The 13,004-nt window shown below is 40.7% G+C and overlaps 1 protein-coding gene across 1 annotated transcript in view; it reads left to right on the forward strand.

Moving 5' to 3' along the window:
- SLC35F1 (solute carrier family 35 member F1) overlaps positions 1-12,596 on the forward strand; it is a 217,380-nt gene extending 204,784 nt beyond the window's left edge. Inside the window, exon 8 of the mRNA XM_079299316.1 lies at positions 8,535-12,596. Within this exon, the coding sequence (XP_079155442.1) occupies positions 8,535-8,759 (225 nt within the window). The 3' untranslated portion in view covers positions 8,760-12,596. The remainder of the gene's footprint in view (positions 1-8,534) is intronic.
- The last annotated feature ends 408 nt before the right edge of the window (positions 12,597-13,004 follow it).

The raw sequence follows: 13,004 nt of genomic DNA on the forward strand, positions 1-13,004 counted from the left end.
AATTGGGGGGATTTTTTTTGCTATCGTAGCAGGGAGGTTCCAGGATCATTTCAAATAGGTTAGTGGGAAGTGAAAAAAAAGCCCTAATAATGCTTGCATGGGAAGGATTTTCTAGATGGAAGATGTGATCTGATTGTGAGCAATAATGGGGTGTGAGATTTGACAGCTTAGGACATGCTCCCCATTCTGATTCTCTCATGCACCTGCCTTGAGAGTTGACTCAGTTGAGAGCTCTTGCAGTTCCTGGAGTTTGGCCCCTCGTTGCCTCAGCAAATGTGTCACCTTCCAGAGAGCCCTGACATGAAACAGCCATGTCACACTGCCTCCAGACAGCTGCCCTGGTCATTCATGCTAAGAGTCACTGCAGCTGCATAGCCCTTGTTTCTCAGGGTAGCAGTGCTCCCCATGTGTATTGCCAGGACAAAAGAACACCATTTGGGAAGGAATTACTACAGGAATGTATTGTTAGATTCAGCAGAAAAATATAAACAAAGAATCCAAGATAAATCCATCATTGTAACTGTGGTTTTGAACACACTGAGCACAATTAGCCTCATGTACAGCAAGAGAGAATCAGTTACAGCAGACAGCTGCTCCTCTATTAAACACTTGCACACAAACCCAAAAAGACACGTGGCAACTGGCAGCTGATAGAGCAAACCAACAAAGAATACTGAAAGGTAAAATTGGGGAGGAGAAATTGATTTTATAAGTTTACTGTTGTGCTCCTCCTTTTTGTATTAAGAGCATCTAAAATGATAGGTCCTTCACCACTTTCTTGCCTAGTAATTGACACAAAATAACCAGAAATGAAGCCCCCTTATGCCACAGTAAGGATGCTCACAGGAAATTAGAGCAATGAATAGAAGTGTTTTTACTTCACATGAAAATCTCTTTCCTATACAGATAAGATTAAAACAGATTGCAGGGCTCATTCTACCTTGCACTTTTTAATTAGACAGACTGCTGGTACTGCAGGGGTACTGAACACAGGCTCATTTTTTCTCCACATCTGATGTCAGAGGCAACAAAGGGAGACAGAAGAGAAAGCAGTGTTCCCATCTCTCAGGAAAGGAAGATAAGCCATTTCACACAAACATTTTCCCCTATCAGACATGTATTTAGAAAGGACAGGCCATTATTAATTTTTTCTGAGATGCCATTTGAGAAGCATGAAATTGTGCAGCTTTGTGCTAAATCACTATTTGCCTTACAGTTGCCTGTGTCAAGCTCAGAGATTCTTTTCCCAAAATGCTATCTATTTTCTCCATAATTTGTTTCATTCCACCAATGAATTCCAGGAAAGTTTCCTAAATTTTAACAGGACTCATGACAGTTTTCTAGTAAACTATGCTCATTTTTCTCCCTTATAGATAATCTCAGCATCTAAAAGGTAAGAAATGTTAGGAGTTTTCCACTGACCACTGTTTTACCAATTAACTATGCCCACCAGCAAGAACTGAAATAAAGGGTGCTGCTGTATGACAGAAAGCATCAGTATGTTTTAGATGGAGTAAAACATGCAAACAATAAAACAGAATCAACTGGAAAATACAGAAAATATGTCATGTGATTCCTTGTCAGCACAGTTTCTATGCAACACTTGCGATTCATCACAAGCCATAGTAATGGACAGCATTTCATCTGAGTTAGATCATATTGAAAGTGCAAGCAAGCATCAGCAATTGAGAAATACGGCCTTTCTGCCATGCTTGAAATGACAGGAAAAATTTCCTTTGGCTTCTTTGTTTTTACCAAATGGCAACAAGGGCAGTGTCACGTTTTCGCTGTCATTCAGGCAGATCAGAAACTTCTTGCTTGGGGTTCTGCCAGTGTGAGTGATGTGTTGAGACAAACCTCCTTCATTCAGTGGTGATGAAAGGTGTGGAGGAGCTAGCTACAGACTTCACTTTTCATCCCAGCTATGTTCAGAGTGAGTGTCTTTAAGCCATCACTTAAGACTTTATCCTCCTGGTTTGCCTAAGAAATAGCTGAAGGTCATTAAAGTGTGAAGATAAAGCAATCCTGCTGGCAGTAGACAGAAGTTATGATCATTACTGATATGGGCACCCCTTGGTGCCCTCCTCAGCAAGAGAACCAACATTTCTGCTCAGACATTCCAGCTTCTGCAGTTGGTGCGCAGGGAAGGCCCTCTAAACCCTTCCTCAGTGGTCTGGGTCCCTTTGGAGCTTTCTTAAAAACTGATAAATCTGTCAGGACATGTAAAGGTTCAGGTGGCTTTGTTTAGTCTGTTTCAAACCATTCCTTCTGATGTGTGGTGCCATTTGGGGTCACGGTGTTTCACTACTGGGGGTTGCTTCAGTTTCTGTTGAGCAGATCAAGCTCTGAATCCCAAAGAGGTATCTTCCTTGTAGGCTGGGACAAAAATAGCCAGCAATAGTTTAAGTCACAGTGCTGATCCAAGACAGGCTCAGTCAGATCCTCGTGGGTGTGATCACCAAAGAGCACTGCTAGCTATGACTAGGATGCTGGCTCCTGTTACTATTAATAAAGTAATGTGGCAGTAGCATCCAGCCAGGCAAGTGAAAGCACTGTGTGAATTCCTAGCTCTCAGAGCCCTCAGCCTTCTGCTACTGCTGCTGGCTGGAGAGTGTGTGCATCCCACAGTGCAACTTCTGCACTTGGTCACAGTGAGCTTCATTTGCTATGTTGGAGGCAAAAATAGAAAATTGTGGAAAGAAGCTCAGCCTCTCGATCAATTTATCAAGCAGAGTGGAAATGTCTGTTTGCTATATAAAAGATAATGAGAGAAATTTGGTTTTAACTCCCTTCACTCAGCCTGCTCAGGTATTCATGTGTGAAATTACCCAGGGGAAAAAGCCATAAGTCAGTGAAAGAACACCTACTGGCCTTAGCTTTGATGGGCTGTGCAGTGTATGCTACAAACAGAATTAGCCTGGAAAGCAGAGTTCACTGCACTGCACAGACCCACTGATGGGGAGGAAAAAGGTGGAGGGAACTGCATGCCTGGAGAGCATGATGGTGCCAGCAGAAATATGAAACTAGATGAATTCCACCTGATATGTACTTTTTTACCCCTCTTCATCTGATTCTGAGGAGTTCGCTTTTCTCTGAGATGAAAAACTTGAATTAATGGACCCAATTTCTTTATTCATTTATGCCAAAATGTGGAGAACTGCTAGATGAGGTAGAGAAAAATAGTTATTCCATTTCATACTTTCTCACTGAATTTGTGAAACTTGATAATTATAAGTTTTCTGTTAGTACCTTAACAAAAAAAAAAAAAAAAAAAAAGGACTTGAAAAGCACAGTTGGATTGCCACAGGCTAGGAGCTTTGGTTCATACTACCTACCGAGAGATTCAGTATGCTGTTTTGAAATACAAATGAAGTGCTGCAGCTCAAATAGTCTGTTCCTGCAACTATTTCCAGTTCAATGGACTGAGTAAAACAGAATTTGCATTTTCATAACCGTTGTAATAATGTTCAAGATCATTATCATGATGGCTGAGCGAAAACCCAAAATTAGCAAATCGTTGTTCTTTGTCTGTGTGGGCTTTTCTGCAGACTCACATCTGTCTCATTTTGTCACTTTGGATACTGTTTTGCTGTGGTGTCAGTGGTAACAGGGACATGGACATCTGTGACAGCCAGAACTACTTGTCTGCAGATTCCCTCGGCAGGAGTCAGTGAGCACAGAGCTTCCTAGTTGTGATTGTTCCATGGCGTTTCCTTGGGCTTTCCCTTCTGAATTCATGACCTGTGTGCTGAAGAATGGCTCGTTCTCTCCAGGCCAAGGCATGAATCTACTGCCTTCCAAACAGTTTTTTCTTTCTATGTTTTTCTTCTGTTACTGTCTCATAGCTGTTCAAGACAATGAAATCAGATGCACTCATCTCTGCATTAAGAAGCTTCCTTTTCTTCCACCTTTCCAAGTGGATTACTTTAAAGCGTAAGAGTCTCAAGAGGAAACAATAGAAATGTTGTACCCATAGTGATTTAAGGATCTATGAAAGACAAGTTTCACATGGATGGACAGTAAAAAGTAGAGGATAAAAACTAGTAGGGAGTAAATTTTGAAGGGTTTAATAGTCTATTTTGGATTTTTAAAATTACTAATTTTTCAGATGCCTTTATACTCATCTTCTTTATTTTAGGAACCTTGTGATGCTTGACTTAATTTTGATTCACTTGCATTAAAAATGCTATATATATAAGCTAAATTGTGTTTTATAAACTTGATCTACACTTGTATGTAGCACTGCAGATACGTTTGGGTTCTTTTCATTTTTAGTGTCAATAGCGTTGTGCATAGATAATAGAAAGAGTAATTTCACCTTTCAGCTGCTGTGATTAGCTGCACCTTGCTGCTGCAGTGGTTTTCCTGGTGGAGTTCTGCCCTTGCACACATTGGAGTGAGGTTCCTATTCCTGTAGCCAAGCCACCAGCTTCCACAAGCTCATCTGCTGAACCTGACTGAGCAGATCCATTCAAGTACTGGGTTCCTAATGAACAACTCAGATATATACCAGAAATGTCCACTCACCAGAATCAGCTTCTATGATTAGGCTGACCAAATCTTGTTAAGCATGTTATTATGTTGTGTTTGTCTAGGTTTTGCTTTGTGTGTTTATCTTCAAATTGAGAGGCACCAAAGATGTCTCTTACGTGCTGAAAGGTAAGGTTAGTTTAATGTAGGCTATTTTCACCACAGATGCTAAATGGTGTCCAGAGAAGATTTTTTTTTTGTGTGTGTATTTTCATAGGGGTTTTTTTTTAACTTTTATGAATATCATTGTATGATCCATATTGAATACTATTGATTGGGGGAGCATTTATAGACACACAGATGTCAGAGCAGACATGTTGAGATCTGTAGAGCTGATTTAATTATTTGATTTGACTGCTTAAAAAGCTTTGGCAGATGCTTTTCATGTCAGTGATGAAATGTGAAATGTTGTAAGTAAGGCACTTTCCCTGCAAAGGTGCTCTCTGCTTTTTCCTCAGAGGATCCCTATTCCCCATTTTTATTCTGTAAAACCATCTTTACTCAGTAACCAAGTGTTATTATTGCTTTTAAATGGGTGAGAAGCTGAGGAGCATCTAAAATCATTGTGATTCACAAAATAAATTCACAGATTGAAAATCAAATCCAGGGACTCAAGAGTGTTAGATCATAAACCCCACCACAAAGTCATCTGGTCTCTCAATAAGCTTCATGGATAAGCAAGTTTATATACATATGTACCTATACATGTAAATACAAAATCCTTAGTAAAACTGATTATAGATGCAGAAACACGAGCTGACTTGTAGCCTGTTTAGGGTGTGTGACACTCATTAGCTAATCTGAGGTGACCATTTTCTTTTGACCATGTTACTCTTTTCCTGCTTAGCATGGAGGGGAGGATTTGGAGAGGCATACAATCTGGGTATTTTATAAGTATTTTTTCTCACAGGAAATATGTTTCTGTAGAAAGAGGTAATTCAGTAAAATGAAGCACAATATCATTCTCAAGCAACTTTTTAGGCAGAGAGAGAAATTACACACTTCCCAAGAACCTTCCATTTGGTGCTGCCGTTGGCTAGAGAGTGGCAGTGAAAAGTGATCTTCTCTCACTTCATTTCTTAAGAATAACTCTTTCTGCTGGTTTTGAATGTTTTTTTTTTCCTTTCTATTAATAGCAAATCTGAGTAGATGAGGTTTGCAGATCAAGATTAAAAAAACCTCCGAAACCTACATAGCAGTAGAATGTGCCTGTAAATCTTATCTTCCATAAATTGCAGATTTCAGCTAGAGTCTGAGTAGCATAGTACAGTGAACCACAAATTTTGTATTTGGGGAACTGACTCTGCATCTTCCCATTGCACTGATGGATTCACTGCAGTTTTTAATAGGAGGAAAATGCCCATTTATTCCAAAGAAATTTCCATCAGTCTGACAGGGTATTGACAAAAACAGAGATTTTCCATATACTTCAGTATATATTCCTATATTACCCTTCTACTTCTTGTTAGAGAGAGCTGCTGCACAAATGAATTCAGCCTGAACCTTGTTTCTAAGGAAGGTAAAAAGGAAGGAGTTGTCATAGGACTGTCAGGGTTCAGGTCTCTTTGAACTAGCTGTGCACAGATACCCAAGACAAACGTTTCACAGTCCTTTGTTTAGATTTCCCCAAGCTATGCCCAAACCCTTTCTCCCAGGCTGGAGAGCTGCCACAAGGGAGGACACTACCATGGAAAGAATATTATCAGCCAAAAGAACCCGCTGGCAGAAAGCCTCTGAGACAGAATGAGAGGTATGGCCAGGAGGAGGGGGATATGATAGAGCTGGAGCCATGAACCAAAGCAAAAGTGAATTGATTTTGTCTGGGCAGCTCCTAGAACAGAAAAAAAAAGCACATTTAGCTGCTGGAAGTCCCACAGATTCCTCACAGCAGGACACAAGGCAGTCACAGATCTGTCTGGCACTCTGGCTATGCAGTGGGCCAGGCCAATTGGCTGGCTGGGGTGAGAAATTCAAGCATAAGGTGGGAATGAGGGACAGTGGGAAACAAGGAATGGGAAACTAGATGCATTTGGCTCCTGAGATTTGCTTGAGCTTATTGTCCTTCACTGCTGCCAAGTGATACTCAAGTTCAAATGCAAAGTGAAAGAGGGGAGGAAAGTGCTGAGAAAAAAATTGTACTGAAAATGGAAGGGGGGAGATCAACCAGACACGTCTTTACAATTATTGACTTGTGTTTGGTTGCCACGTGGGGGAGATCTAAGTTTAAGCAGTCCTGTCAGGGCTCTGTTACATGGGAGGAATCCTTCAGCAGATGCAGGTGAGGCTCGACAGTGTCTCTGTGACAGAGCTGGCTGGTTTCATCAAATTGTGCTGCCACACAACAAGTGAGGGTATGGTGACTTACATGTTAAAAACAATTAAAAACTGATGAAAAGCAAAACTCTTCCTATCCTCTAATCTTTCTGACATACTTTAAAACTTTCTCCATTATGGTATTTTCCCTGTTGAACATGCATACTGGATGTGTTAAACACACAGACGTATCACCGTGGGTTATATGACCAAAACTTTCAGAGATACTGAAGATTCTGTAAAAAGGTCAAATGCTTCCTCAGGCAGGAGGTTGGATGGTGGTTTTGTAGGTTTATGAACAATTAATATAATTAATTTATGACCAATTAACATCACTGCAAATTTAGCTTAAGTAAAATTTGTTTTCTCCACAACGATAATTTCTTTAAGCATAAAAAGCAGAATTGCTCCAAAATTTCTGAGATAATATAGTCCATTCTGTCTATTTTGTATTGTGCTAAAGTGATCCAGAGGAAAAAATGGGGCACCCATCAATGCAGCATCAATCAGGATTAACAAACAAACTTTCAGATGCCTTTACATAAAATCCTGAAGTACCTCATGGAGAAACTAATAGCAGGTTGCAGGTAGTTGATGGTGTTCAGGTGCAGATTCATGACAGGCACTTCTGGAAGTTCCACTGAATGAATACAAATCATTTATATCCTCAACAAGGTGGCTGTGCAATTTGCCCTTCATGGTTTCTCACACACAGCATGCATCATGAAGAAATAACTTGTAGTCTAGGATGAGCAGACAAGTCATATGGGCTTAAAGCCATTTTTGTGTCCCCCATAGCCAGAACCCAGTATCCAAAGCTAGTAGCCAATGGTCTGTGCTTTTGAAACCCTGTCCTTGCCTTTAGCTTTATCTGTAAGGGCTAAAAAGTTGCCAGAAAGTTTCTTTGTGTTGTATTTTTAGTTCAGACACAAGTCTGTATATGTCAAAAAATTCAGGCTGACCTCTGATCTAGTGAAGCTGTGTGCCAAAATATGTGTACTTGAGCTTTCAGTTAACTGCACTCCATGTGTACTTTCAAACCTTATGATGTTGACCCAGAGCATGTTTCACAGCTGAAGTTCGTCCTGTCCAAACTCATATTAGATATTCTAGCACCTGCTTTCTGTTCAGAAGCAAGAGAAGCTGCAGACAGGGTGGTTTTAAGTGCCTTTATGAAAAATGCATTTTAAAGTATATATATTTTAAAAATTCTTATTGAAAATATTATTGAAAATATTATTTAATTATATTTTTGTACTTCCAACAGCATGCTAACTTCACAGACATTTGGTTTAGCTGTAACTAACTTTAGATTTATCCACTGCCTGTCTGACAACTGTAGATGATGGTGCCTCACATTGGAGCTGAAGAAATTTGGACTCAGAGGTGTAGCTAACTTGTCTAAAAACACGAAAAAATCAGCTTTGCATCTATGACCAAAACTCAGTTTTCTCAAGTCCCAGCCAGTCAATACTTATCATGCCTGGCCCAGGGGAAGTCACTAGTTAGCTCTTGGCTACGGAGGACAGGGGAATTGGTGGGAGTAAATCAACTTTCAAAGAGTAAAATTTCATAAAAATTCACCATCCAAATGATAGGGAGTTTGTTCTGTGCTTAACCTATGTGTGGGTGTTCATGAACTCAGGGTAATTGGTGCTGTGTCTAATGACTCTACTGCTATTTCTGCTCAGTTTTCAGGACTTTACTTGTTGTCATTCTTCACGATCCTCGTTGGGCTGGTGCTCTACTCCTCCACATCCACCTACGTAGCCCAGGATCCTCGGGTGTACAAGCAGTTCCGAAACCCCTCTGGACCTGTTGTGGACCTGCCAGCCACCAGCCAGATGGAGCCTTCAGTGACATACACCAGCCTGGGGCAGGAGACAGAAGAGGAGCCTCACGTCAGAGTCGCTTAAACCCAGGGCTGGTGATCACCTGCTGACAGTGGAGCTCGTATATCCATTATCTCTGTATTGTACATAGAGAAAGGTATTTACCAGGTGCAGTTACACTGGTGAGCTGCAAGGTAGCAAATAAGGAAAGCTCATACAAACACAAATTAATTGTTCCGGGGTGTTCCTTGCAAGGAGGTGCCAGTCCCTCGTTTATGAATGAGCGGCATGTTTGCCATACAAACTGCTGTGTAGGAATCAGTTAATGCCAAACTACCTGGGAAAGATACTCAATATGTAAGATGAAATTACAAAAAAAAAAGAAATTCATAGAAGGGTGTTTTACACACACAGAGTGATATTATGGCTAAGCCACACCGGTTGTGGAAAAAACGCCTTTTTACAGCAGATACAGTTTGTGCAGTCACTGTTAATTTCTCTCTAAAATTTGTTTGTTTGCACAAAACAGATGGGTTAGTCATGGTAACAACACCCTGACACATTTTTGCTAGCACCTTGGATTTGGTGAGGGAAATATAATGAGTTCTTCTGTGCTGTCTAGTTGCCCTTTCTAGGTAATGTGATCCATGAATCCAGAGAGGGGACAACTTACAATATCCGTCTCTATTCTAGGAATAGGTATAAGGCGAGCATTTTAGCCTTTCTATATTTGCAGAAGTGAAGTACTCAAGCATTGACCTCTCTATGATCCATGGCAGGTTTCCTGGTGGCCAAGGTTCTGCATCAGGTGACAGGGAGTCAGTTTCTCTGTAGTCGTGACTCAACACAGATTTCTTACTTTTACAATTTTAACCTGTAGAAAGAAAAACGCATTTTCTAGTTTCCTGCATATTGTACCCCTCCACGGAAAGATGACACATCATGTGGATCAGGGCACTTATTTTAGATACTCAGAGCATCAAGGGTGCCTTCTGCTGTTCCAGTTTGCATAGTCTCCCGTGGCTCATTATTCTAACAATAGCTATTTAGAAATGTGCCAGTTTTTCACCAAAACCCACAGATTGTAAAAATCAGGAAGATTAAGGGAGGAATTCATGAGCAGAAAGACTGGAACATCTGCTGGTGTTGCTGCAGTAGCACAGACGCATTTTACTGGCAGGGTGCAGCCAATTATTTTTTATTAACTGTGAGGCAAGCAGAAGAATTCAGCAGTTTTCTTACATTCCTGGGGATGTGTGAAAATAGTAAGGGTGTGCTCCATAATTCTGTATACAACTGTACTTCTGCCTCAGGAGCCTTACAAGAATGGGGGAAATCTTAGTCACACCATGAAAAATCCATCTTTGCCTGTGTGTTTGCTCTTCTGAGAGCCCAGTACAAGGAAATCATTATTTCAATATCCTTTATGTATTTGTAATTTAAAATTAAGGAAGACAAGGTGTTCCTGTGTCTTACAATAGGTGAGGAATCTAGGAAAGATCTCGGTTTTATTCACCAATCTGCCACATCTTTGCATGAATCCTTGGGCATGACTTACCTTCTGTGTGGCTGAGTTTCCCAATCAGTATATACGGGAATGATGACATTTTACCTACCTCACAGAGGTGCTATGGGACCAAGTTATCTTAAAATGCTTCAGGATTTTCAGAAAGAAGGTGTTTAAGAAGCACATAACAGTGCTGTAAAAGTGTGTATACATTCACTGTGTTTGAAAATGGAGTTTATGGCATGGTTGATGAATATTTTGCTTGTGGGCATAGAAGGTGAATTTGATTTGAATGTTATTCTGCTGAAAAAGACTGTTTCAAGCAAAAATGTAGGCCTTCATGTTTGAAAAATACAACTTACCTATTTCTATTTAAAAAAGAAAAAAAATCAGTCTATACACTGGAGATTAGAAAGGTCACACAGTTCAACCAAGCAGGATGAATTTCTGCTGAGGTAACATTCATTTTTTATAGTTCTGTTCTGCTTTAATACAGAAAGAACTTCCCTGAAGCAGACTGAGAGAGGAGTATATATGCATAATAGACATGAAGTGGCAAATGTCAGAATGCTTTTGAACAGCAGAAGTATGCTGTATCTGATTCTTGCTGTGGAGAAGAGGTGATTTCTTTCCTGCTGTGCTTAGGCTGTCTACCACAACCCTGCTGCACCTCAGGGAAGGTTCTGCAGTATTGCAAAATCATGCCCAAAAATAGCCCAAAATCTTTGGTTAAGACGCCTTGGTACTAAACTAACAAATGTATGATTTTTTTTCCCCCCTGTCTTCTGGTTTTAAAATCTTTTTAGCACTCATGTTTCCAAACTTTTCTTTTTCTTGAACTATTGAGGATTAAAAAACACAAAAAAAAAAACCAGTGGATTCTCGCAGAAAAACAAAGTCTGTATTCTGGGGATATTAAGGAAAGTCTAAATCAAAAAAATAAAAAACACGGAAGAAAGATCGCCTGACACTTCAGGGTAAGATCCTTGTGTCAAGCCCTGTGAGAGCTTTGACTTAAGGTGGATTTTGTACATTCCCCAGGAGAAGGGATCTGATTACAATCATGGCTCCCTCAGGTACCCAGTGGCACACTGGTGGGTACCTGCCATCTCAGTCTTTTTTGCTACCTTTTGTACCAATTAAATACCTTTCTCTGAACATTAGTCCCCGTGTTGGTCTGAGAACCTTGAGGATTGTGTGCGTGTGTGTTTCATGTTTACAGTTCCTTCCTTTTGCATAACTGTTTTGATTAATTTTCTTATTAGTATTTATTTTTAAGCCAAATGTTTGTAGTCCTTTGGCCTCCCCTCCTCATTTTTCTGACACTAACTCGTAGATGTTTGTTAGTCTTCTGAAAACAGCTGGGCAGGAGACAGCTCCGGGCAGGGAGGGCTGGGAGTTTCTCCTGACTTGGAGAAGGGGCTGCGATCCATGGGTGGCTGAGAGGTGCCACCTGGAGCGATTTTACCAGGCTGTTCTGAAAGGCTCTGTTGTACAGGAATGAGTGATGGATGTTGCAGTGAGCACTCTAGCACCAGCCACCCCCTGTGCTTCTCGTGCAGGAGCAGCTGGATGTGCACAGCGGGGCTGCTCTGCTGTTTCCCATAAACAAGGCGGATGTTCGGATTAGCACCGGTGCGCTAGTCCTGGATGGACCTCCAAGGAAAGCAGCAGTGTAGCTTTACAAATAACTGTGTTGCCTGAAAGGCTGAGGTCCAGAGAAGGAAGCATTGCTGCTTGTGTTCTGCAGTTGGAGTCCTCAGCGCACCAGCCAAGGCTCAGCTATCTAACGGCAGCTACTCTCCGTGTTCTAGGACATCTCTGGCTCTGCATAGCTCCTTGCCTGAACAGAATGAAACTCTCTGATACTGCTGGCCCTGGGCAGCCCTTAGCAAGACTGATGTAATTTTCTGGTACTGGTTGAGAACCCTCACTGGGAGACAGACCTTGTCTTTGTTCCAGCTATAAGGTTTCGAAACACACAACGATAGACCAAGCAATTGAAAATTTTGCACCACTGTGTCATAAGAAGAAGTTTCAATGTATAGTGTAGAGATTGCTAACTTGTGCTATTAACATTTTGACAAGCGTGTAGTATTGTTTTCTTTCCTTTTTTTTTTTTTTTTTTAACCATTTAGTATTCCTGAGCTAGCTACAAATATAAATTTTACCCCATGGGTAGGATTTTATTGTTAAATGCCATAATAAAGCACACTAATCTTGACACCACAGATGGAAGTACGAACCAAAACCAAAACCAGGCAAACAAAATCCCAACCCCAAATCCTGCATTGAGAAGCTGAATAAACCTTTCTCCATTTTGATATTTGCATGCACCTATATGGACTGGCTGTGGCAATGTAATGCCTGTATAATGTTTTCAAATAAAAAAATAAATGCTTTATGAAAGCGGGGTTATTGGTTTTGTGACTGTTTCCTTTCTGCTATCTCAGCCTAAAACTATTTTTCAGAAGTGTAAATCTTGAATTGCAGGGATTAATTTTTTTCTGTGCTCAGGGCTTCTTCTCCTTTGTGAGGTAGTTTTTTCAAGGTGTCTAAGAATAGATGCCACCAGGCATCCTGAAGTATCTTGCCTGGCCCCAGAGCACTGGTCCAGAAGGATAAGAGTACTTCTACACACCCTCTGTCTTAACCTGCCATTTCCCTAGGGCTAGTTCATGTATCCAGATAGTCACTGCCCTCATTTGGAGACAAAACCACTCTCTCCACTGCCTTCCAGAAATTATTAATTAGTCTAGAATTAATCTGCAGGAATTAATCAATGTGGAATTAATCTGACAAGTGCATTATATTAAAGGGCT

Source organism: Erithacus rubecula, assembly GCF_903797595.1.
Source record: "Erithacus rubecula genome assembly, chromosome: 2".
NCBI classification, from domain to species: domain Eukaryota; kingdom Metazoa; phylum Chordata; class Aves; order Passeriformes; family Muscicapidae; genus Erithacus; species Erithacus rubecula.